Raw genomic sequence first — 27,365 nt, 5'->3', positions numbered from 1 at the left:
TGCAAAGCTCTTTCAGTGTTATATATTCAACTTTCAGACGCCTGTTTAAGGGAAAAAATATATAAATAACTACTTATAAGTGGGAACTAATTTAAGTGAAGAATATTGAAATTTCAGTTACATGCTATAGAGTTCTGCCTCATGTTCCAATGCAGGAATCTCTGGCTCAGAAGAAAAATATTATTCTTTGGGATTTGACAGATGGCCACCAGGAATTTCGCAATAGGATTGATCTTTGTATTACAGACTACAGTTGGAATTCTGGGGAATTTCTGTCTTGTTTACCATTTTCTCTTCCTTTACTTCACAAAGTGCAGGTTTAGGTCCACAGATTTGATTCTCAAGCACATGACTGTACCAATCTCTTGGTTATTTTCTCCAAAGGAATCCCTGAAACATCAGCAGCTTTGGGGTTGAAACTTTATTTCAATGATTTTGGATGCAAACTTGTTTTCTATATTCACAGAGTGAGCAGGGATGTGTCCATTTGTACCACTTGCATCTTGAGTGTCTTCCAAGCCATCTTGATCAGTCCCAGAGACACTAGGTGGGCAGAGCTTAAGGTAAAAGCTCCCAGGTTCATTGACGCCTTCAACACCCTCTGCTGGATCTTGAACATGATATTAAATATTTTGGTTCCTTTTCATATGACCGACAAAAGGAACAACACGAACATCATAAGGAAAAAAGATCATGGCTACTGTTGTGCAGTATATCAGGGCAAAATTACAGAGTCATTCTATCTGCTATTGGTTATTATTCCATGATGGTTTCTGTTTGGTGCTGATGGTCTATGGTAAGATTTCTTGCCATGTCAGCCTCCCAGATATCTGCCCACAAGGTCTGGTGGAAGAGAAAATGATGAGTCCCTTTCCTCTCTCTAAATTTAGATTAACAGGAGACAATATTTGCGTAGCTAGTTCCTTAGGACATAGTGACTCTGGTTTTGGTAAAGGAGTACTCTCATTTTTTTTTTATTGGTATTTTCCTCCCAGAGATGGTCACTGTTTTTCTTTGTCCCTTTTCTCTACGTTCACGTGAATCACCTCATTGTTAATCGTTTTACTTAATACAGATGTTAATAAATAGATAAATATATGATCTGAAATTAGTAACAATTTAGTTTCTACTCTACATTATTTTATCTTTCAGTACTGTTTCATATCTCATAGTTTAGGGCATGGCATGAGACTGTTGCATAATGCATGTAGGGAATTCCCTTGTGGTCCAGTGGTTAAGATTCTGTGCTTCCACTGCAGGGGACGGGTTCAATCCCTAGTTGGGGAACTAAGATCCCGCATGCGCCATGGCGTGGCCTAATAATAATAATAATGATAGTAATTCATGTAATAGTTTCCTTTATGTTTTTGTTTGTAGCACAAAGCAAATGAGTCTTTCTGTTCCCATCCTAATATTGAGCCATGCACACTTGCATCCATTAATCCAAATTGGGATGGGGTAGATTTCTGCAGTATTATACACGTATCTTTTCAATTAGTGTCTTTATTTTCTTCAGAAAAATACCCAGAAATGGAACTGCTGGATCATATGGTAGTCCTATTTTTTAATATTTTGAGGAACTGCATACTGTTTTCCATAGTGGCTGTACCAATTTACATTCCTACCAACAGTGCATGAAGACTCCTTTTTCTCCACATCTTCACCAACACTTGTTATTTGTTGTCTTTTCGATAACAGCCATTTTCACAGGTGCAAGGTGATATCTCATTGTGATTGCGACTTGCGTTTCCTTGATGATGTGGAATCTAAAACACAAAACAAATGACTGTATAAAATAAAACAGACAGACTCACAGGTACAGGTATAGAAAACAAACTAGTGGGTACCACTGCAGAAAGGGAAGTGGGGAGAGGCAAAATAGGGGAATGGGATTAAGAGACACAAACTACTACCTATAAAATAGATAAGCAACAAGGATGGTATTGTACAACACAGGTAAAAGTAGCCATTATTTTGTAATAGTCTATACAAATATTGAAACACTATGCTGTATACTTCAGACCAATAGAATATTGTAAATCGACAATACTTCAATTAAAAAAACTTTCTAATGCTGATAATAACCCAACTGTCCTTATCAGGTCAGATTGTGGATGCTCAGAAAACTCCATGGGAAACAATGAGGCTTCCAGAATAGATGAGGAAACATGAGGGGAAGTTTCCTTATCCAGCTAGACTTTCTGTTGTTTCAGGATGCCCTGTTCAAGCACCAGTGCTAACCTAACCAATTCACTATGTATGGCTGTGAGTATAACTCTATACTGTTAGTCCCCAGACAATAATGAAAACTCTCCATGATGGATTCTCGGTGCCCAGAAGACTAGTTACCTGCTCATAAATCTTAACTTAGGAAAGTTCATCCTGTTTCCAAGCACCTACCCCAATACCCTAGGTTAACTATAAAATTCTGGAATGGGCCCTGGGTGATGCGGAACGCAGCTGTGAAAACTTCCAGATCTTATCATTGTCAGCCTGATCTAGATCCCACCCTGTCAGTAAGTTACACTATCATAGATGGATCCATTGATTAGATAAAGGTCCTTGCCTCCTTTCTCGGTCTCAAGATGCCTTCTCAAAGCCATACTTAGAAAATATACATGCACCCCAATGTTCATTGCAGCACTATTTACAATAGCTAAGACATGGAAGCAACCTAAATGTCCATCAATAGAGGAATGGATAAAGAATATGTGGTATGTATATATACAATGGAATATTACTCAGCCATAGAAAAGAATGAAATAATGCTATTTTCAGCAACATGGATGGACCTAGAGACTATATATTAAGTGAAGTAAGTCAGACAGAGAAAGACAAATGTCATATGATATCACCTATATGTGGAGTCTATAAAATGATACAAGTGTACTTATTTACAAAAGAGAAACAGACTCACAGGCTTAGAAAACAAACTTATGGTTACCAAAGGGAAAATGTTGGGGGGGGGGGGGTTGGTATAAATCAGGAGCTTGGAATGAACATACACACACTACTATATATAGATAGATAACCAACAAGGACCTACTGTATAGCACAGGGAACTCTACTCAATATTCTGTGATAACCTATATGAGAAAAGAATATGAAAAAGAATGAATATATATATATAAAATAAAAATTAAAAAAAATAAATATCATCATGAACTCAAGAATTAAAAAAAAAAAAGATGCCTTATCAGTTCACTGGGCATTTTTGTTCCCTTAGCCCTCGAACACAATGCAATCACATTAGATCGAAACATGGGGGTCCACGGGAATTGATCTGGCCGGTCTCTCACCCACAAGACCTTAAGAGATATTTATTTCCTGTTTACTTTTCTTCTGCATTTTGATTTGATCACATATGTATGTATCTGATACAATCAACTATAATTTGATATTTCTCATTCCCAAAATTTTAAGAAATTCTAGCATATATGTACATACTTTGAACACCATATATTATTTTCTGCAAATGCAAAATATTTATACACATGTCCTTATACTGTCTAATATTTTATCAGGACTTTTCTCCCAATTGTTTTGGAAAAATCTCCTTTTTACACATGTACCTATAGTTCATTGTGTTTCACCACTGTTTGTAATTTTTTTGTGTCAATGCACTGGACTTTTTGGTTATAATCCCTGATCCTATTGGTGAGCATTTATGTTTTTCCTTCCACTATCATTGCTCCCATGAATACACTTGGGCAATCTCCTTGTTGTTATAAACAGAAAGTGAGAAGTTGAATTGCTGAGTCATCATTTTCACGCATCTTCAGGTTTAGTTTGCATAATCACGTATCTCCTGAAGTGGTTAAGCCCAAAAATCTCACTAACTCCAGAGGAGAATCTCCAGTTCTCCACATCATAGGCACACTGGGTAACATCTGAATTTTTATTAGTAGTATGTATGTGAAAACTTGGTGGTGTTTTTATTTGCATTGACTTTATTATTAGCAATGCTGTATGTAATGTAACATAGTTTTCATCATATGAGTTTACTAACCTGTGAATTGTTTTGTCAATTGTTTTCCAATTTATTGTGAATAGTTTCCTTTTCTTTTGAATTGGTAGAAATTAAATTTTATATATCTGGATACAATTTCTTTCTGAGTGATGGGAATTATAAGTACGTGCTTCCATTTTGTAACTGCTTTTAATGATATTTTCAGACAAAATGTACCAGTTCTAATGTTATGAGAAGTAATTTTAATGTAGGAACTTTGTTTAAATCCTGGCTAAAAAAAACCCCAAAACAATAAAATGTGCTTGAGTAATTTAGATTTAGAAGAATGTGAGTATGAACTGGGTATTAAATGATATTTAAAATTTTTTGAAATAAAAAGCCTGGGAGTCTTTTATTGTCTTTTATATCCTTAAATGATTACTTCCTAGAACTGATTTGATGGCTTCCAATTTATTTATTAGACAAATACATAATTCTATGATTTGCATTCAAGTCTATCATCTCCATGTCCCACCTAACCCCCACCCAAAGGAGAAGTTTGAGATGGATGATCCAAGACTGGAAAAACATTGAACATTTTGAAGTGGTCTTAAGGGTAAACAGAGATTCACTTTCTCTTCCTGTGTCAGGTTCCCCCGTACAACCACAACCAACAAGGTTCCTAATCTCACACCATCTCAGGCTGGGATAAGTGATAGGATTGTACAATCCAATCAGCCAATAGGAACAAGCCACGCCCCATGAGGGTCTAATAAAAGGCAGGCGCATCCCGCCTGTGGACACTTCTGACTCTGAACCGCTCTGAGAGAGGACCTCTCGTTTGGGCTTCAAGATGGAATCGGGCACTGAAGACCTACACCCGCACAGCCCCTCCATGGAACACCCCACTGACCAGCCTCCCGTCCAGCAGGACTCCATTGAAGAAAGGGGCTCTGATGCGGAGGAGAAACTCTCCGAAGAAGAAGACAGAATATTCTCTTCCCAGTTGCAACAGAACTCCATGGAAGAAAGGGGCTCAGATGTGGAGGAGAAACTATCCGAAGAAAAAGGCAAGACATTCTCTTCCCAGTGAAGAGACAGCCACGACCAAAGGCCAGATAGGGTCCTGGGCTGTTTGTCTGAGGCTGGAAGGAGGGATGGAATCAGGGATACCGAATTTGTGTTTTGTTGGGGTTTTATTGGGAGATCGGTGATGGGAGACGTCCCCCGGCCCTATGGGGGCTTTAAGTATTCTGGCAATGATTCCCTGGAAACATATTGCTCCAGTTCATGTGTCTGAACGCCCTCGGTAGAGAGAACTGCCCACAAATACAGGCTAGGGGTGGACTAAGGGCTTCTGTGTCCCTCGAGGGAGGACAGTCATCTCAATCCCTCTTTTCCTCCAGGGTCAGAGCCCGAGACAGATGAGGAGGAGAATTCGAAGGAAAGCGAGACACAAGACAGAAACAGCTGCACTGCTCTGTCAGGTAAGATTTCATTTTTCTGGGGAGGAGGGACAGGGCATATGGAGTAAGTCAGTCTCCCTGGGCAGGGAAGTGGGTGAGTTTTGGCAGCCAGGCCTTGCACATCCTGGACTGTAGGATGTGCAGCTGGGACACGAGCTTTGGTTGGGATCCTGGCTCCTTGTGTGTCCGGGATAGGCTAGGTTTCCAGCGTGCCGGGTGCAGGCAGTCACTCAAACTCTCACTTGATCCACAGATTCAGAACGCGGCTCCAGTCCGGAGATCTCCTGGAAGAGGAAGCTCAATTCCAGGGTTGGCACCTGCGAGACAACAGGTAGGATCTTGCTTTTGGGTCCCGTGGTGTACAGAGAGGAAAGCAGGGAACCTATCCAGTGCGTGGGCACAAAGGGCGGTGTTCAATGGCTGAAGCCGTTTGGAGACTCTGGGATCCAGGGAGCATTGAAGGGCCCAAGATGGGCATAGCATCACCTCATTCTAGAGCTGAGGGGGCGGGGCAGGAGCAGGAGAGAGGTGGAGTTTACGGAAGGAACACTGTGAGATCCTGGGAATGGGGGTCCGTGAGAATCGATGGGGCAGGTCTCTCACCTACATGCTTGCTCCGCAGGGGCCTCTCCAGATGAGCGCAGTGCGACTCCGGAAAAGAAGAAACAGAAGGTCCTTGACCCTGGCCACAGCAGGGAGAATGAAGAAATCCGGGATGCCCGCCCCAGGAGATCCCAGAGGAGGCGCCCTGGGCGCAGCAAGAGGCCCAGATCCAGGTCCCCAGGAGACCAGCCGCCTCCACTTCGGGAAAGCCTCTTGACCTCCCTGCGCTCTATGTCGGAGGCCATTTATCAGAACATAGTTAATGTGCACAACCAGAAGGGCTATTCCCCGCTGCTCTGGGAGCAGCTGACCCAGCTGCGGGGGCCTCTGTGCACCGCGGTGCTGACCACGTACGCCATGGCCAACCAGGCGGCCTATGTCTTCCCTGCTGAGGGCTGGCTCGTCCCAACCCCACTGCCGGCTCCCTGGAGTCCAGCCGGGGATGGAGGAGAAGGTCCGTGCTCCAAGGACAGCCTACCTCTTCCCTAGACAGGCTGTCAGTGGATCAGGCTTGATTTAAACTAAGGGTACCCAAGCCTATTCAGCAGAGACTGCAGTTCCGAAAGAGAGCAAAGCCCTGCAACCGCCCAGATCCTCCAAGGTGACCGGCAGGGCCAATTTTTCACACAGGGTGTTCCTCATAAACGCTAGAACCTGGGGTGGTCATAGGAAAGGAGCTTGAAAACTTGAGTCAAAATGATGAAATCTGGGTTTCCTTGAGGACGAATATTACAAAGCTTTTAACATTCGTGTTAGACAATTGATGCGCCTTAGGACAATCAAGTTGCTGTATTAACCCCCCAGGCCTCTTGCCTCTCAGGAGCGCTAGCGCTGAGGTGCACATTCTACACTGGCATTATTTTAGAGTGAGGAAAGTCAAGCATTATTTTATAATGAGAACAAATATCACGGTGTAATTCATACATATTTGCCTACTTTAAAGTGTAGCAAAGTAAACATGTATTCGTATCCTCCCCCTTTTATACGGAAAAGGCCGCAGCTCTTCCCTCCTTCACCTCCAGCCCGTGGAGGACAGATATCCACAAACCTTTAATAACAGTCTAGCTTGAGAAATGTTTATATTTTTCAGTTTGATGAAATGAAGGTGATGCCACCACATGTTTTTGTTTGCTTTTTATTTACTTTAGATAAACTGGAAGTCAAGAGATATGAAATGTTTTTTGCCCATGTGTTTTATTCTTCATCTGTTTCACCTTATGTACCTACTTTTAAATTTTCTCCTACTTCATAGATTTCAGTTTGTTATATTTCCTAGAGGATATTAAATATAATATAGATATAGTCATTGGCTTTATATTAATATATTGTTATATTTAATTCTATATACTCTGATTTGCATTTTACACTGGGATCATGCAGTCTCAGCATATAAATGTATATAATTTTATGTAAGAAAAATAAAATTAAAGTTTTGAGAATCTGTTTTAGCCTTTGCCTTATCATTCCCATGTCACTTAGTGATGAAATAGTAATGTTTTCATGTATTGTATACCTGAATACAACCCCATATGGGATTAAAATCCCCTATGGAATTTCTTTTATTGTATGTGTGGGTAGGGAAGCAGTGTTCTTTTCACCTCTACTTCATCTCCACCTTGACTTTCCTACACCTACCAGCTCTTATTGTACGTAAGCTTAGCAATTTATCATTCCAGTAAATGGGGCCAATTCAGTGATATTATATTACAAATCAGTTTGCACCCATGACATGGCTTCAAATTATACAAAATAAGTGATTACGTATGTACAAAAATTTGAATTGACAAGTTACACTTGGAAACTGAGGATGCAATTACAAAATGATAAAAGAAAATAAACTACTTAGGAATAAATGTAATAAAAATGTGTGAAGGCCGCCACTGTCTCCCAGGCTGGTGGGTTCGACAACCTGCAGCGGGCTGCTGTCCGGGCGTGGCGCCGGGCGCCGGGGGCGACGGGAAATCCAGTTTTCCCTTGAATAAAGGACATCAAACTAGTTACTACATTGTTTTGTCATTTGACATCATTTTACTAAGAAAAAAAACAGATGAAGGAATACATAGAGCAGGTTCTGGTAGGGTTCCTGGCTCAGTAGCTTCTGTTCCCCAGCAGGAAACTCCCTCCAGCTTCTCTGTCCAGAGTTTTTAATCAGGGTTTTATTACCAGGCATGATTGGTTAAATCACCAGCCATGTGATTGAACCCAATCGCCAGCCTCCCTCCTCTCTCCAGAAGTTGGGCAGCTGCATGTTTCAATCCTCTGATCACCTGGTTGGTCTTTCTGATGTCCGGGCTCCCATTCCATAGCTTTGTAGGGAACCCCCATTCAGAGTTGCCTTATTAGTATAATAGCAAAGACACTCCTATCATTCAGGAAATTCCAAGGTGTTTTTTTTTTTTTTCAATTGAAGTATACTTGATTTACAATGTTGTGTTAGTTTCTGGCGTACAGCACAGTGATTCAGTTAGTGGAAATTCCAATGGTTTTTGAAGTTTTGCACCGGGAGCCTGGGACAAAGGAGATATGTTTATTCACAACTGATAAATCAGTGACATTAAAAATTCAGAAATATGCCAAAGTGCATAAGAAAAGTTAATAAGCAGCAGAACTACACTGAAGATAACATCATTAGTAGTTGATATTTGGGAAATGGAAATTTCTATCAAAATGGTCTTACTCTTCACATCCTATAGCATGATGTAAGTCAAAGGAAAGAAAAATCTATACAGTAAAATACAAAAATATGGTTGAATTCCTTCCTAAAGTTTGTTTCTCCAGCTCCTGACTATAACCAACTCCTTGCTCACAGTCTCCAACGGAGTACCTCAGACAATGACAGGTTTGGGGTTGAAATTTTTCCTCACTGATCTTTTTGATGCCTCCAAGTGAATGGGGGACAGAAGTTTAAAGTATGCTCTGGAGGGAAGTGAGTATAAAACTGCACATTCCGCACAGGCACAGTTTTGCCTTTCCTGTCACTCCAGTTTCCATCACCTGCTCTAAATAAAACTCAGGCTTTCGCTTAATTAAATAAAAAGCTGTAACTGCCTGGGGTCTCAGAAGTTCCGGGATCACGCCCACAACGCCAAGCCCCGCCCCCAAGGTCCCAGCGCTCGTGCCGCCCTTGGTGGATCCCCATCTTCAACCGCTCACTGTTTTCACGTAAACCGTTCTCAACTCTCCGCTTCCAATACAAGTGGCCCGCGCATCTCTAATCCTGCACGTAGCCTGGCTCCAAAGGACACCAGACACGTTCAAAGGATTCAAAATAGAAACGCGGAGCCTGTCCGCAAAGAAGAGGAACAGACCAGATTCTTCCAGGGGCGGGTGCGGGGTGGGGGCGGTCAGACCCGGCTCCCGCAGGGAGGTTACACCAGAGACACCGCCTCCCCCCGCCGGAGCGTCCGAGACGCGCCCCTTGACGGCCCCGCCCCCGCCCCCCGGGCCCGCCCCCGACCCATCCCCCGACCCGCCCCCCGACCCGCCCCGGTGCGCACGCGCAGTTCCCTGCAGACCCGGAAGCGAATCCCGCGGCGCGGGCACTCAGGAGAGTTAAGTCTCGGTTTTTCTGGGAACCGCTCTGCGGTTTTCGGGCACCGCTCCACCACACCCGGGTTTCCGGGGTCTCCCGGTAAGTTAAAACCCCTGAACGTGCTCGTCGCTCTTGTTCTGAGTCTGCTCTTTCGCCTGTCTTGGCGTCGGCAGAAGATTCGGTTCGGGTCCCAGGAGTCTGGGTCCGGTTCCGGTTAAATCGCTCTGAGGCAGGTACCGGCCCCAACTTTCTGCCTTCGGTCCATATAGACACTGACTTCTTGCAGCGATGTTTTCCTACTCTGACTCCCTTTCTCAAACCTTTGTGCGACTCCCGGCTCTCCTACCCACCCCTGCTCCCACCCCACCCTGCGTCGGGTAAAGTCCTCATTCAGGAGGTGGATTTGCGCTCTTCACCTCCCTCCAGGGAGACCAGTGAGGGAATACAGACGCGGAAATATACACAGCTAGTGAGGCATCAGAAATATTGTGGAGACTGACCACGACCACCACCCCCCGCCTTTGCCCCCCCACCCCTCCCGCTCCAAATCTTACTCCCTTGGTTTGAATTCTCTGCTGGGTTATTTCGGTACATTTGGTAGGGGACCAACGTCCTGTGCCCCACCAAAACTAAGTTCTTAGGTTTTGGGGTTTTTTTTTCTTTTTTTTTTTACAGTGATTAGAAAAATGAGAAGGGACTCCTGTCATGTTGGTTTCTAGTGTATGAGATGCTGTCTGCTGTGTTCTGTATCTTTTTATTTTATGACTAACTGTATGGAAAATCGTCAGGAAAACCTTTGTCAGAGGATGGATTTTAAGAAAAAAAAAAGAAGAAAGAAATATTGTGGGGAAAGAACAACAGGTGTTGGTACAGAGGTTGCAACAGAGTGAGGCCAAACAGTCTGGGGGAGGAGGAATCGAGAGAGAGGGAAAGAAAATGATGCCTAGAAAAGAGAGGAGGAAACATAGAAATGGTCAAAGGCGAAGGGAGAAGCAGAAGGACACAGAAAGACATACACAGAGAAAAAAGCACATAGTGGTGGAGAAAATGGTGTCCCCAAACCTAGGTGAGTATTGAGTAGATTGGATGTGGGATATTAAGTCCTGAAGTACTAACATGTGGCTCTATAATCTAATTTATGTAAAATTTATTGACTTGTTTTAATTATGCAGAAGAGAGTTGCCAAGCTAGGTGTGTGAGGCGTCTGCATTTTCTAATCATTGCATCAGATGATAATTCCATTTGCAAGCCCTACTCATCTAGAAGGCAGAGACTTAGTCAATTCTAGGTCCTCCTCTTACCTTTCAAGAAATGGGGAAGAATTTCTTTCACCACTTGGTGCTTTTTTAAAATGGCTATTTTTGTTTGTTTTGTTTGTTAAAGATTTTTTTTTATGTGTACCATTTTTAAAGTCTTTATTGAATTTATTACAGTATTGCTTCTGTTTTATGTTTTGGCTTTTTGACCGCGAGGCATGTGGGATGAGATCGAACCTGCATTGCAAGGCAAAGTCTTAACCACTGGACCGCCAGGGAAGTCCCTATAATGGCTATCATTAACAGTACTGTTGCCCTCTCCCTTTTCCACTGTGGCTCATGCCATCCTTTTCTAAATTTGATGTATCTTCACACTTGTTTTAACTTTAATCTCAGAACCCAGTGGCTATTCTTTAAATTTCCAGATTATTTTCCCTCTAAATTTTATTGTTCAGATTATGAGGGTTTTATGCTTTATATCCTAACTTGGAACTGTTCTTTGATGTCTGATAGATAACTTTACAGCATTTCACTATGCATGTGGTTAAGGATGTCGATAATCTTTTAACACTCAAATCCTAGTTTAACCAGTTAGTTTAATATTTAACAGCTTTTTTCTTCCCTTAAGAAAAAATGCTAAATTAGTGAGCTCTGAGCTGAAGTCTGCAGCTAAGTAGATGTTCCCCTCTAGTCCTCTTTTGTCCTTTCTGTGCAGATGTTGAAGGATGGGCTGGATTGATGTGGAACTTTGTTCCAACAGAGGCCATGTGTTCATGATGAAGAGATTGCTTAGCGCTCATCTCCACAGGCAACCCTCTTCCATGTTCTCCTGCAGTAATAACTATTTATAATTTGGAATTTTTGATTCTGTTTTTTTCTGGAGTAGAGGAATTAAATGTCTGTGTTTGATTAAACCCCTGAAAGAGAAGCTTCTCTCGCTAAGGAATATGAAAGGTAATCTGGAATTGGGACAAACTCTTTCTACTTAAACCTATACAAGCCACCACTTATACTCAGTTCTGCTCACTCAACTCAGGCTTCTTCAAAGTAACTTGGTTAAATTACTTCCCCTGTGAGTCTCATGCACCACCTAGAACATGGAGAAATTAAAGTAGACCAGGTTTTCTGGGTCTGAGCAAGTGAGATCCCTGAAAGGATTTTCAAAATTGGTCTTGTGTTTGCATTTGGCAGTTTTCTGGAATGAGTGCCCAGTTATAATTAGAATTTGAAACGTGCCCCAGTCCTCCAACAAGTATGAAAAACACTTAAGAAAGGGGCAGGGGCATAGGCCCAGAGACAGAGGCATACCTTTCTCTCAGCTTCTCTTTCTCTATCTCTGTATCATGGGGTAGATCTTTTTTTAAGACTTACCATGAACATTTCATAGTGTATGCAAATGTCAAGTCACTATGTAGTATACCCAAAATTAACATAATATTGTATGTCAACTGTATTTCAACAAAATAGGGAAGAAAAGCTAATATGACTTTAGAATATGTTGCTATAAATGCAACATTCGATATCAATAACATAAACGCAGATGGTTGGTCCTCCATCTCTTCAGTATAATATTCTGTTTTGGACTTTGGGCCAAATTTTAGGAAGAACCTTTGACAACGTAGGATGCCTATATGAGAAAGCAGAACTGAGCCAAAGGACTTGTGACAACTTTTTGAATAATTGCTTAATTACAATCTTCACATAAACATTGGAGCACTGTAACTGAGTGCAAAAAAACACAGTATTTATTCGTTTATGATGTTTGTCATAAGAAAATACACAGTATGTTTTACCGAAGGCAGAGGTTATGAAGAAGAGATGAGACCATGTGTTTGTGGAAACTTGTAGTGTTGGATGTGTTGCTGTGTGTGTCCACACTAATCAGTATCAACGAGAGTATGAGTGGGCAGGTAATGCGGTCAAATGGAGAACAGTTCCTACTCTGATTACGTTGAGGGGGTAAGAAGGCTACTTGTTGAAGAGAGAAAATACCCCATCAATATGGACTCCCCTCGCTCCTTAGGTACTATAGCCTCATAGTTAATGCCCTGGTTCCAGGCCCAGCTGGCATAGAACCCACTTTGTAAACAGTGCTCGAGGTTGCACCCGGGGACGTGTTGGGAGCCACATCCTTGTACCTTCTGGTATACGGACAAATTTCAGCACTAGTAATCCAACAGGAAAGTAATAAAATGATATTCATAATAAAATGATATTACTATGCAAGTAATATTGCTGTAAGCACAATGACATCTACCAACTGGTGTATGCTTACTTCTGCTTCTGCAGTTATACCTCTGCTCATTCAGTGTCAACAACCTACTTCCAATAAGACATTGAAACACAGATATTTCTTTCCTAATAATTATGTTTTCATCAAGTGTCATCATGATTAAGGATATCATCTCGGGAGTTCCCTGGTGGTCCAGTGGCTAAGACTCCGCACTGCCAATGCAGGGGGCCTGGGTTCAATCCCTGGTCAGGGAACTAGATCCCCTGTGCTGCAACTAAAGCTTCCACATGCCACAACTAAAAAGATCCCACATGCCACAACTAAGACCCGACACAGCCAAATAAATAAATAAATACAATTTTTAAGAAAGGATATTGTCTTACCACTCAAACGCCTTGTTTCAAATGGCCTATAAGTAGACCCCACCGAATGATGAGCTGGCTAAGTCTGTTACTATAAGGTTGGCTTTCAAATTATGTTCAGAAGAGATCTCAGGAGATGGTTGCCAGCATGTGGAACCGAATGCAAGCTACGAGAGTGGAAAACATGTTCCCTTTTACACAGAGTTTACATTCTTTTAGGGAAAATAGATATGTGAATATTTTAAAACATACCTTGTTAAATTAAATAATAGAGGCATGCATAAACTGCAGAGGTGAATAATTCTTTCTGGGTGGGATTAACTGGGACCGTTAGGCGAAGAGAAAAAATCAGGAGAGGCAAATCTTACAGCCATTTTATCTTAGTTTATTTTTATTATTCAAGTTGGATTTAAATAGTTTATATTAATTCAACAGCTAATTAAGGAGAAGCAGCATTCCAAAATAAAGTAAGTGTGTTGTCAGGGTGAAGAAGAGAATATTAGCATCCTGTAATGTTGCTTGGATGCAGAGCATGACGCAGAGAGTGAAAGAAATGCAGGCAAAGCAGGGGTCCTGTCACCAGGGGACTCACGACATAGTCTCTCCTAAGGAGCTTGATTTGATCCTGTTGACACGAAGAGGTCATTGAGAGGCTAAAACAAGGTACTAATAGGTCAGTGTTGCATTTTAAATAGTGAACTCTCATAAGTGTATGGATTATGGATTGAAGGAGGAAGAAATCACAGGCAAGGGAAACACTTGGCAGATCTTTGAAATATCTGAGTGACACGTGAGGATGGGCGTGGGGGAGAAAGCATCATACGAAAGGAAAGGATGAATTTGAAACCTATTGAGAAGGTAGAGTCTGTGTCATTCGATGATTTATTAGATGTAGGTAAGAGGAAAGGATGGAGTAATTGAAGATGATACTTTGTTCCCTGGAAGAATAGATACTGTGCCACTAATTAAGTTGAAGAAACAAGTATAATTACAGATTTTAGGGTAAATCTTAAGTTTAATTGTGTCATCTCTTGGCATTAAACCCTCTTAGGGTTTCCCGTCGCCTTCAGGACAAAAATCTAAAGTCTTCAGTGTAGCTTCCGCAGGGAGCTCTGGAGCTGGGGTGGCCCCTCGGAGTTGCTGCCACTTGTCGGATGGGACAAGCATCCTATCCTGCATCAGCCAGTCACTGGATGCTGGCTTCCTCAGGAGGAGCCAGGGGCCGGGAGGAGGCACTTGCCTCTGGTGAGGGCCAAGTGGACAAAGGACGGCGCAGTGGCAGCGCAGGGGGCGTTCCAGCAACAGCAGGGAGGGCTTCCTGAGGAAGCGGGTGACAGGCTCACTGACTGGTCTCCTTATAGGAGGTTATTTTGTCTGCATCCCTCCTGTTGCTGTGGTCCTTCTCTCCCCCATGTTAAGGTTCTCCCTGTGTGTATACTTGTGGCAGGGGAGGGAGGTATGTTGCTTCTAAGCATTTAAGAACGTATTTTTGTCACACAGAATAATCCTACCTGAGAAAGAAGCTCAGAGGAAGAGGAAAGAAAGAAGGAATGGCCCTTTCCCAGGTGAAAGTCATATTCTTTGTGGACTGTTCTCTCCTTCCTAAAATGACACGTTTTGGACGCGCTGAACTTCTTAGTCTCTGAAGGTTCCTGTCTAAAATATTTACTCACACACAGGGCCTTCCCTCAGTCTCCTCTCACCTCCCTGCAGATGATTCCATCTCACTGTGACCCAGTGACGGGGAACTTGGGAAGAGCCCCCTTTTAGGTGGTCATCCCGTGAAAGGTTTTATACTGAGGCGTGGATTGGAGATGGGGAGTAGGCTCTGTGGTGTCAGTGAGGTAGGGCAGTGAGGATGGTTTAGTGCACCCTTCTGGATGCCCTTTCAGCTCCATATAAACCAGGATGAAAGAGACTACATATGTAAGTGATGTACTGCTGTGCACAAATACCTGAGGAGGTCTGGGAAGGAAGACTGATACGGGGAAACATGCTTTGTCAGACTTTATAAATGCCTTTGAAGTTAAGTGAATCAGTGTGTTTCTGACTCCAAAATATCAGTACTTTAGAATAAAATGGGAAGTTCCAAAATAGAAATAAGGTGTAGAGAGGGTGTTTTAGTACATAATTCGTTTTAAAAAGTGGAATCAAATTAATTATCTAATGGGAAAGGCTCTATAAATTATCCACACCGCATTCATCTCACAAAGACCCAGGTGTTCCTGTAGGGACTCTCATGCAGCAGGTGTTTTAGACTAAAATGATTATAATTTAGCCAAGACATAGGAGCAGAACTTTCTATCATCAGAGAGCCTGGAGCCACATTCTGATTCTACTAACTGTTGTTCAGGGTTATATTTTTTTAAATTAGACATCTCATGAATGTATATTTGTGGTTCAGCTCCACGTAGTGATGCGGTTTAGAGACTGAGAAGTAAAACATCCGCTTCTCTGTCATGACAGTCTTCCACCATCACTTACTGTCTCCATTAGGTACAACTGTTAGCTCTTAGCCCAAATCTTATAAAAATGCATTTTATATTCTAAAGTGATTTTAGAAATTTTTTTTTGGTAAATGTTTTGTTATGGTATTTTATTCTGCAAATTTAAAAAAAATTTTTATTGGAGTTGCTTTACAATGTTATGTTAGTTTCAGGTGTATGCAAAGTGAATCATTGTACATATACACATGTCCACTCTTCTTTTTTTTAGATTCTTTTCCCATACAAGCCATCACAGAGTATTGAGTAGAGTTCCCTGTGCTATACAGCAGGTTCTTATTAGCTGTCTATTTTATATATAGTAGCATGTATATGTTAATCCCAATCTCCCAATTTATCCCTCCCCCCCATTCTGCAAATTTAAATATTTACATGTCATATGTGTTGGAGTTATTTTCATGTTAGTAAACATAGAGATGACTTTCTCTTTTATTTCCTCATTGGACTGTTCTCTTAATGAAAACACAAGGGTTTTCACACTTTCTACTGTTAAAAAAAAATGCCATAGTGGCTGCTTTTGTGCAGGCCAACTTCGGTACAGATGTCTAAGGATTTCTCCAGATTGGGCAGCTTAACCATGATTACTGCATTAATGATGGTGTTTCCGAGGAAGAACAGACATTGCAAGGACTAAGTAAAGATTTTTTTTTTTTTTTTTTACGGGAGTCACTGAGCTTTATGGTTTCATTCGGCCCCAAAATACACTTTTAGGGGGCCTCAAATTACTAGACATGTGAATCTGAACGTTCCCCGCCCCCAGGTCCCTTCCACCCTTCGGTTCCTCCCATGAGCTCCAAAGCCGAAGTTGAGTCTGTCCCACTTGGGTCGTTCCACAGCGGCTCTGCTCCCTGGGGGCTGCAGTTGTGATGTGAATGACGGTGACGTTCCAGCGCAGGGGCCTTTGCCGGCTGCTGTCACATGATCGCACAGCATGAGTTTTGCTTCTGGGCCGTTTTATAAAAGGCTTTAAACTGTATTCCCAGTGCTTCGGACTTGGACACCAGGTCATCTAGCTTCCCGCCTCGCTCTAACAGAGACTCCGTGGTGTTCTGCAGGATGATTTTGGTCTCATCTAGTTCAGCCTGCACTTTAGTCATGGGGTGAGCTTCTCGGGGGTTCTGGTATCTACTGAGGTGACCATCCAGGCCTGCATACTGGCTGGTACCAGGGGATCCAACTGGCCAGTCTATCCTGTCGACCTGCTTGGAGAATTCGTCTAGTACCTTCTCCAGCAAGGTAAACGCCACCCAGGATGAGTATTCACTGTCAGCAATGACCACTCCCGCCAGACTGTCATTTGTCACGTAGACATGGCACAGATATTCTTGTTCTTTGGTAGAAGCTTTGCTGCCTTTCAAGGAGCACTCCACAATCAGTTGACTTGTGGAGGCCATGAATTCCTGAACGCTGGATCTCTGGAAGAAGCTGAAGGAGGACACATCGTACGCGGCTTTGAGCAGCACCGCTTTAGCATAGCCTTTGTACAGGACGCTGAGGCTGTAGAGCTTCATGGCACCGTGCCCTCAGGCTGGCTACCCGCCTGGCCACGGGACCAGCTCGCAGGCAGCAGCGCGGCGCCGCCCCTCGAGACCACCGACGGCTCCTAAATAAAGATTTTAAATCAACTGTCTTAAACATACTCCGAGAGCTACAGGAAACCATGAACAAAGAACTAAAGCAAAGTAGGAGAACAGTGTTTCAACACATAGAAAATATCAATAAAGAGACAGAAATTATAGAAAAGAGAAGAAAAAGAAATTCTGGAGCCCAAAACTACCATAGCTGAAATTGAAAATTTATTACAGGGTTTTGACAGCAGATTGACAATCAGAATAAGGAGTCAGTGAACTTAAACATACATTACTTGGAATTATCCACTCTGAGCAGAAGAAAGGTAGAAAAAAGAAGAACAATGAACAGAGACTAAGAAACCTTTGGGGCACTCTCAAGAATACCAGTATAGGGGACTTCCCTGGCGGTCCAGTGGTTAAGACTCCGCACTTCCAATACAAGGGACACAGGTTCGATCCCTGGTCAGGGAACTAGATCCCTGAATGCCATGTGGCACAGCCAAAAAATAAAAAAATAAAAGAAGATGCACATGGTGATTCTTAGTTAAACAATGTGGGCACAAAATGAGAACTCGATAAACGTTTGTTAAAAAAAAAAATAGAATACTAGTATACATATAATAGGGGTCGCAGAAGGAAAGGAGAATGGGCAGAAAGAATATTTGAGGAAATAAGAGCTGAAAACCTCATAAATTTATTTAAAAACTACAAATGTAGGAAACTCAACAAATTTCAAGTGGATAAACACATAGAGAGCCTGGGCAACACACATAACCAACTCTTAAAAGACAAAAAGAGAATGGGGAAAGTAGCAAACAGAAACAACTTCTCGTGTACAGGTATCCTCAATAAGATTAACAGCCTATTACTCATCAGAAACTGGAGGCCAGGAAGGAGTCTGACAATATATTTAAAGTTTGAAAGGTTAAAAAAAAAAAACTACCAGGAATTCATTATCAGGGAAAGTATGCCTTAAAACTGATAGTGAAATTTAGAGATGCCTACATAAACAAAAACTGAAGGAGTTCATGCTGACTCACTTATCCTACATGAAATATTAAATGTAGTTCTTTAGACTGAAATAAAGGGATAACAGCAGTACCTCAAAGCCAGGGGAACAAATAAAGAACAGTGGTAATGTAACTACATAGGCATACCTAAAAGCCAGTATTATTGTATTTTCGATTTTTAACTCACTTTTTCCTATGCAAATTAAGAGACATGTGTAAAACAATAATTGTAAATCTGTTACTGAGTGCAAAATGTGTAAAGAAGTAATTTTTGACAATAACAATATAAAGAGGGACAGTATAGGAGCAATTGTTATATGCTGTTAAAGCTAAGTGAGTATCAACTGGAACTCAGATATTAGTTTAATATAAACTAATAAACTGTAATTTCCAGGGTAACTACTAAGAAAATAATTTTAAAATATACAGAAAAGTAAATATGAAGGGAATCCAAATGTTATGCACACAGAGACACAAGGAAGCAAGGGAGGAATTACAAAACAAAATATTGGACATATAGAAAACAAATAGCTAAATGGCAGAAGCAATTCTTCCCTTGTTTAGAGTTACTTTAAATGTAAATAGATTAAATTCTACATTAAAAGGCAACAATTGCAGGAATTTTTAAAAAATGATTCCACTGTATCTTTCTACAAAATGCTCACTTTAAGATACTCAAATAGGTTGAAAGTGAAAGGATAGAGAAAGATATTCCATGGAAATAGTAACCAATCCTAGCTATGCTGATATCAGACTAAATAGACTTTAAGTCATAAAATTGTTACTAGAGATTTTTAAGGACATTATATATCAATAAAAGGATCGATCCATCAATATGATGAAACAACCATAAATAATATGCACATAACAAGTAAACCCCAAATATTTTGAAGCAAAAATTGAAGAGAGATGGACAGTTCAACTATAATAGTTGGAGACGTCAGTACTCCCCTTATAATAAGTAGAGCAACCAGACAGAAGACCAATAAGGAAATAAAGGACTGAGCAACTCTGTAAACCAACAAGACGTAACAGACATGTACAGAACACTCCATGTAACAAAAACAGAGTGCACTCAAAATTAATAATAGAAGGAATATCCTTGATCTGAAAAGGCATGTTTATTAAAATCCCACAGCTAACATCATACTCACCGGTGGAAGACTGAAAACTTTCTTATAATGTTAGGCAGAAGACAACGAGCCCCATTTTGCAACTATACTTCGATATTGTACTGGAAGTTGTAGCCATACAAATTAGAAAGAAAAGAAAGGCTATCAAAATTGGAAAAGAAGTCAAACTATATTTACAGGATACATGATGTCATATTTAGAAAGACCTAAAGAATCCTCAAACTACTAGCGAAATAAGCAAATTTACTGAAGTTACAGAATACAGTATCAATACTCAATATCAGTTGTATTTCTGTACCTAGCAATCAACAAATTCAAAGTAAAACAATTCCATTTACAACAGCATCAAAAAGAATAAGAATTTAACCAAGGAAATGGAAGATTTATATAATGAATACTATAAGTATTGCTGAAAGAAATGAAAAAAAACTTAAATAAATGTAAAGAAATCCTCTGTTCATGGATTGGAAGACTTAGAGTTGTTAAGATGGCAGTACTCTCCAAAGTGTTATGAAGATTCAATGCAATCCCTATCAAATCCCAGCAGTCTCTATTGCACAGATGGAAAAGTTGATCCTAAAATTCATATTGGGGACTTCCCTGGTGGCGCAGTGGTTAAGAATCCACCTGCTAAAGCAGGGGTCATGGGTTCGAGCCCTGGTCCAGGAAGATCCCACATGCTGAGGAGCGACTAAGCCCATGCGCCACAACTACTGATCCTGTGCTCTAGTCCGTGAGCCACAACTACTGAGCCCACGTGCCACAACTACTGAAGCCTACGCACCTAGAACCTGTGCTATGCAACAGGAGAAGCCCCCGCAACGAGAAGCCCGCGCACTGCAACGAAGAGTAGCCCCCGCTGTCCACAACTAGAGAAAGCCCGCGTGCAACAAGACCTAACACTGCCAAAAATAAATAAATCAAATAAATAAAATAAAATTCATATTAAATTTGAACAGACCCCAGATAACCAAAATAAATGTGAAAAAAAACAACAAACTTGGAGGACTTACTGTTCCCAACATCAAACCTTACTACAAACCTAGAGTAATCAAGACTGGGGTTCTAGCATGAGGATAGAAATACAGATCAAAGCAATAGAATGAGAGTCCACAAATAAACCCATACATCTGTGGTCAATTCCTTTTTTTTTTTTACAAGGGTGCCAAGAATATACAATGGAAAAGGAATAGTCTCTTAAGTGGTGCTGGGACAACTGGATATCCATGTGAAAGAGAATGAAATTGAACCTCTGCCTTTCTCCATGTAAATAAATCAATTCAAAATGAATCAAAAACTAAATGTAAGAGCTAAAACTATAAAACCCTTAGATGAATGCATAGGGGTAAAAATTCATGACCTTGGGCTTGGCAGTGGATTTTTTTGATATGACACCAAAAGCAAAAAACAGACAAAATACATAAATTTGTCTTCAACAGAATTAATAATGGTTGTGCACTGAATGACACTGTCATGTAAGTGAAAACATAATCTACCAAATGGGAGGGAATATTTGCAAATCACATATCTGGTAAGGGTCTACTCTATAGAGTATATGAACTCCTACACATCAGCAACAAAAATACAAAGAACCCAATTGTAAGATGGTCAAAAGACTTCTAGTAGACATTTCTCTGATCCTAAAATTCAAGAATAGAAGATATAGAAACAGCCAAGAAGCACATGAAAAGACGTTCAACGAAATTAGTCATTAGGAAAATGCAAAATTAAAACCACCATGAGACATCATTTGGGACTTCCCTGGCGGTCCAGTGGTTAAGAATCCGCCTTCCAGTGCAGCAGACACGGGTTCCATCCCTGGTCGGGGAACTAAGATCCCACATGCCTCTGGGCAACTAAGACTGCACGCCACAACTACTGAGCTCGCACACGACAGCTAGAGAGAAGCCTACGTGCTGCAACAAAAGATCCTGCATGCCGCAACTAAGACCTGACGCAGCCAAAAATAATAAATAAATTTTTTAAAAAGGGATATCATTTCACACCCACTAGGATGAGTATAATAAAATGCAAAATAGCAAGTGTTGGTAAAAATGTGGAGAAATGAGAATCCTGACACATTGCTGGTAAAATGATGTACTGCTGTGGAAAACGGTGTGGCAGATCTTAAAAAGTTTAAACCACGTGATTCTAATTCCTCTCTAGGTATATACCAAAAAAAATTGAAAACAGGTATTCACACACATATTTGTACATGAAAGTTCCAGCAGCACTATTAACACTAGGCAACAAGTGGTAACAAGCTAAATGGCCATCAAGGGATGAGTGAATAAGTAAAATGTGGTGTAGTCATAGAATTAAATATTATTCAGCCCTAAAAAAGGAATGTAGTACTGATACTACATCATGGATGAACCAAAAACACCATTCTAAGTGAAAGAAGCCACACAGAAAAGCTCATTTCATACCATTCCATTTATATGAAAATATCACAAATAGGTAAATGTGTAATGACAGTAGGCATTAGTGGTGTACAGGGATGGGGGCAAAGGAGAATGGGAAGTGATTGCTTAATGGGTAAATTTCCTTTAGCAATGATAAAAATGTTTTTGAACTAGACAGGTGGTGTTTGTGCAACATTGTGAATGTACTAAATGCCTCTGAGTGATACCTTAAAATAGTGAACCTTATGTTACATGAATTTCACCTCAGTTGAAAAATTGAAAAATGTAACTTGCTCAAAATTATCTTATGGATCAGTGAGAACATTTGCTCTAGCCAGAGCTGCTTCTGTAATTTTGTGTCAAACTCAGAACTCTCTCCTTGTCCACTTGGTGAAATGTGCTGTCCTTTCAGGGACTGTTGACATTCAAGGATGTGGCCATCATGTTCTCTCAGGAGGAGTGGGAATGCCTGGACCCTGCTCAGAGGGCCTTGTACAGGGACGTGATGCTGGAGACCTACAGGAACCTGCTCTCCCTGGGTGAGGGTAACTCTTCTCCGGAAGTTGGTAACTACTGTATATCTTTGCATTTTCCCTTCTGAGTCTTTTATGAGCCCCTAGCATGCTTGTGAGAGTTTCAAATCTCTGTTCTTGAGAGAGTGATTCAAGCTGTTTGGATTCAGAATGAAAAGCCTTCATAATGTGGCTTATGACTCTATAACTTCTTGTTTCTTCAGAAGTTCTGCATTCATGCTTGATTAGTGGTGGTTGCAGAACATCAGCAGTCAGAAAGCCTTACGGCAAATTTTTAAAAATATCTCATTCTGTGGTTTCACTCTTGTGCTTTTGATTCTGTAGTTCTTGGAAGAGAGCTAGATATCTGCATACTTAAAATAATCTAAGCATTCAGGAGGCAGTCAGTTGACTAATTTTTATAATACATTTCTAGACCCAACTATAATTTTCTTTCTTCTTAGCTGAACAAAGAGCTGGGCATGTGTTCTGGAACAGCATAGCATGTCATACTCCATTTTACTTTATGAATTGAAATCTCTCTTAAGCTGAATATTACCTCCATTTTAGAACAAGGGAAAGAGCCCTGGACTTTGGAGGGTAAAGTGAAAATAGGGAAAAATCCAGGCAAGTGGGAATATATCGAGATGTGAGCTCAGGTGGGCACAAAGTAAACTGCTCCATTAAATATTGTTTAGGAAATTCTCCTCAAATGGGAAGGATCTGTGGAAGAATACAAGTTTGTTTCTTATGGGTGCTCAAAGGAAATCCCTCCCACACACTCAAACTTTTCACTCTGTTATTCAAATATATAAAAGTTTAAGCTCCCACTCTACCGCGAGGCTCCAGCTCATTCAGACCTGAGGAAAAGCTTTGTCATGACCTACAATACCCTATTTTCTGACACCATTGACCATTTTGGTGCCTTGGTTTGAGAGGGACTGAGATGGCTCTCTCTGGAGTCCTCTTTCCCCTTGATCTCTTTTGGTTTTCATTTAATACATATCGGGGCTAAGTCCTCTGTAGTCCTGACCGCAGGACCTATTTAGTTTCCTTTCATATTTTATATCCTTGGAAGAACTCAGGAGATAGACAAAGTTCAGTGATTCTCAACATATATTTCACTTTTCCTTTTATATGTTCCTTCTAGAATGTAAATTCTTTCTTTGGTTTTTATGGAAAAATCCTTTAGAATGCCAGAGACTATAATTTTGTATAATTGTGGTTACTTATTAACTTACCTGCTAGATTTATCATGGGTTACTAAAACATTTTATTAATTATTACTGTGATATACAGACTTTTTAAAATATCTTTTTTCTTATATATTTCTACATGTTATTGAACACATTTTTTGTATAATTATGTAATTCAATATAAAATATTTATTTTCCAACTGATTTAATAGGAAGCCTTTCTGCTGGATTTGCAATCAAGGAGTTATCACCAAGAGAGGACATTAATAAAGGAGAATTATACCATCTAGTGATACTGGACAGAAATGAAAACCATGGCATCAAGGATTTTGAGCTCAAGGAAGTCTGTGCAGATGTGCAGGAGTGTGAGAGTGAGTGGGGATGTGATGCAAGAAATGACAAAGAAGTACTTTTGACCCATAACAAAAATCTCAGTCGTGGAGAAGATCACAATAATAAATCCTTAATTAATTTTCCTCAGAGTGTTTCTGTAAGAAGTAATACACGTGAATATTTCACGCATGACAAGCCATTCATAAGAAGTTTGTTAACAACGAAAAATAACGTCAGCGTTGCTGGAAACAGAGATCTCAAGTGTTTGGGAAGTAGACCTGGAGTGAGGCTGCAGGCCCAGGCGGCTCAGCTGCAGAGATTTCCAGCTGAGGAGAAAGTGTATGCATGCGGTCAAGTTGAGAAGCCAGTCAGCAGTGGTTCCTCAGTTTCACCACTTCACAGAATTGCTCCTAGTGTGGAAAACACTTTGTCACCTGCACAACACAGGAGAACACACTCTCGAGAAAAACCTTACAGCTGTAATGACTGTGGGAAGGCTTTTAGCAAAAGCTCAAACCTCAGGAATCACAGGAGAATTCATTCTGGACAGAAACCTTACAGATGTAATGTGTGTGGCAAAGCCTTTAACCAGTGTTCTAATCTCACTACACATCAGAGAGTGCATACAGGAGAGAAACCATATAAATGTCATGTATGTGGCAAGGTCTTTAGTCGAAATTCACACCTTGCAAATCATCAGAGGATGCACACTGGGGAGAAACCATATAAATGTCATGAGTGTGGTAAGGCCTTCATCCAACATTCACTCCTTTGGAGTCATGAGAAATTGCATACTGGTGAGAAACCTTACAATTGTAATGAGTGTGGCAAAGCCTTTGCCGAGCGGTCAAGCCTTAACAAACATAAGAGGATCCATACTGGAGAGAAACCTTACAAATGTATTGTGTGTGGCAGAGCCTTTACCATGCGATCAAATCTCACTCAACATGAGACAATCCATACTGGAGAGAAACCTTACAAATGTAATGAGTGTGGCAGAGCTTTTACCCAATTTTCACGCCTTACTAGGCATCAGAAAATGCATGCTGGGGAGAAACCACACAAATGTAATGTGTGTGGCAAGGCTTTTATTGAACTTTCACAACTTTGGGGTCATGAGAGAGTTCATACTGGTGAGAAACCACACAAATGTAACGTGTGTGGCAAGGGATTTACCCAACGTTCAAGCCTTATGGCACATCAGAGAATTCATACAGGAGAAAAATCTTATAAATGTAAAGACTGTGATAAGGCTTTCATCCAACGTTCACAACTTTGGGGTCACGAGAGAACTCACACTGGAGAGAAACCTTACAAATGTAATGAGTGCGGCAAAGCTTTTACAATGCGTTCATATCTTACTCAACATAAAACAATCCACACTGGAGAGAAACCTTACAAATGTAATCAGTGTGGCAAAGCTTATACCCAATTTGCAAGCCTTACTAGGCATCAGAAAATACATACTGAAAACAAACATAAACCTAACATATGTGGCAATGCTTTTATTCAAAGCTCAGGCTTTGGGGATCATCAGACAATTCACAGCAAAAAGAAACCTTAAAAGGTAATGATGGACACTTGTGCAAGTATCCAAGCCTTACTCAGGCTGAGAGACTCCCATCATGGAAAAGGAAGACATACAGATGGCCAACAGGTGCATGAAAAGAGGCACATCCCTAATCATCAGGGAAATTCAAATCGAAAGAAACCACAGTGAGCTACCACCTCACACCTCTCAGAATGGCTGTCATCAAAAAGACAACAAATCACAAGTGTTGGTGAAGATGAGGAGAAAAGGGAACCCTTGTGCACTGTTGGTAGGATTGTAAATTGGCGCAGCTGCTATGGAAAACTATATGGTGGGTCCTCAAAAAATTAAAAATAGAACTGCCATATGATCCAGCAATTGCTCATCTGGGTATTTACCTAGGGAAAACAAAAATACTAATTCAAAAAAATATATGCACTTCGTTGTTTGTTGTATCATTGTTTATAATAGCCAAGATAAGAAAGCCACCTAAATGTCCACTGATAGATGAATGGATAAAGAAAATGTGATACATATATACACATACATACAAACACACATAATGGAATACTAGCCATGAAAAAATGAAGTCTTACCATTTGTAACAACATGGATAGCTCTGCAGGGTATTTTGCTAGGTGAAATGTCAGAGAATGGCATAGCACATGACTTCACTTATATGTGGAATTTAAAAAACAAAATACAAGGAAAATAGACTCATACATAGAACAAATAAATGGTTGCCAGAAGGTGGGAGAGAGGGTTCGAGGTGTGTGTGAAACAGGAGAAGGGCTTTAAGAAGTACAAATCTGCAGTTACATAATAAAGCACGGTGGTGTAATATACAGCATAAGGAATATAGTCAGTAATAATAACTGTATGGGGACAGACGGCTACTAGACTGACCGAAGTGATTATTTCATGATGTATGCAATTGTTAAACCATTATGTAGTACACCTGAAACAAAATATTGTATATCAACTGTGTTTCAGTGAAGGGGAAAAGAAGACTCCATCATGGAGAGATACCGTGTAAAACCAATGTGTATGGCAAAGCCTGTAGCCAGGACTCGTACCTCACTTGATATCAGATTATACATCTTTGAGAAAAACTACACAAATGCATGGAGTGACAGAATATAAATGTAAAACTGTTTTCTAAATTACTGTGCTTTGGGGGGTTACAGCGCCTTCTCTGGATTTGTTGATAGGACTCAGGGCCTCTGTTGATGATTATAGGAAGGGCCTACTCTACCAGCTGATCATGAAAGAGAGCAGGACAGGATATTGCGAGAATGAGGTTTTCATGTGAGTAGAATGATGGGTTACTAGAGATGGCATACGTGGGAGAAAAAATGGGGCGGGGGGGAACAATGGTCTCCCTGTCCTTTGAAAGGGAATGGCTGCTGTATATATAAAATAATAAAAATTAGTCTTATTTTTGGAAACTGAAGACTGAAGACACAGTATGATAGAGGACAGTAATCAAAAGAACCAGAGTAGAGTGTGCTTGTGAAGGCTGCAGATTTGGCCTCTGGAATTGCATTTTGACACCATTTTATTTAGAATGTATAAGTAACATGTCGGGACTTCCCTGGTGGTCCAGTGGTTAAGACACTGCAGGGGGCATGGGTTCAATCCCTGGTCAGGGAACTAAGATCCCACATTTCTTGGGGCGTGGCCAAAAAATAGGAAAACAACAACAAGTAAGTAAAATGTTATCTTTTTTATAACCCTTAATTAATCATGTGCCTTCTGTTACCCACGCA

General features: G+C 40.8%; 2 protein-coding genes, 1 non-coding gene and 1 pseudogene across 5 annotated transcripts; 3 read left to right on the top strand and 1 right to left on the bottom strand.

Annotated features, from left to right (window-relative positions):
- Positions 1–201: 201 nt before the first annotated feature.
- On the top strand, positions 202–3,282 carry LOC137752491 (vomeronasal type-1 receptor 2-like; annotated as a pseudogene).
- A 6,270-nt stretch (positions 3,283–9,552) lies between these two features.
- LOC137752995 (zinc finger protein 677-like) lies at positions 9,553–26,036 on the top strand. 2 transcript variants are annotated; one of them, XM_068527936.1, is made up of 4 exons: positions 9,553–9,649; positions 14,902–14,966; positions 22,437–22,590; positions 23,945–26,036. In XM_068527936.1, the coding sequence occupies exons 2-4, from the start codon at positions 14,952–14,954 to the stop codon at positions 25,627–25,629; spliced, it is 1,854 nt and encodes a 617-aa protein (XP_068384037.1). In that variant the 5' UTR covers positions 9,553–9,649; positions 14,902–14,951; the 3' UTR covers positions 25,630–26,036. The 2 variants fall into 2 exon arrangements, with proteins under 2 accessions (XP_068384037.1, XP_068384038.1); XM_068527937.1 differs by having other exon boundaries at positions 22,437–22,563; positions 23,949–24,166.
- On the top strand, positions 13,221–13,293 carry TRNAG-GCC (transfer RNA glycine (anticodon GCC)). The gene has a single exon. It is a non-coding gene; the product is annotated as a tRNA-Gly (tRNA).
- Positions 16,820–17,416, bottom strand: LOC137753051 (synaptobrevin homolog YKT6-like). 2 transcript variants are annotated; one of them, XM_068528034.1, is made up of 2 exons: positions 16,959–17,416; positions 16,820–16,856 (listed from the first exon to the last, which is right to left on the bottom strand). In XM_068528034.1, the coding sequence occupies exons 1-2, from the start codon at positions 17,414–17,416 to the stop codon at positions 16,820–16,822; spliced, it is 495 nt and encodes a 164-aa protein (XP_068384135.1). The 2 variants fall into 2 exon arrangements, with proteins under 2 accessions (XP_068384135.1, XP_068384134.1); XM_068528033.1 differs by having other exon boundaries at positions 16,820–17,416.
- Positions 26,037–27,365: the final 1,329 nt, after the last annotated feature.

Source organism: Eschrichtius robustus, chromosome 19 (assembly GCF_028021215.1).
Source record: "Eschrichtius robustus isolate mEscRob2 chromosome 19, mEscRob2.pri, whole genome shotgun sequence".
Lineage (NCBI taxonomy): Eukaryota > Metazoa > Chordata > Mammalia > Artiodactyla > Eschrichtiidae > Eschrichtius > Eschrichtius robustus.
The sequence above is the reverse complement of the archived record's forward strand: the minus strand, read 5'-3'. Positions and strand labels throughout refer to the sequence as shown.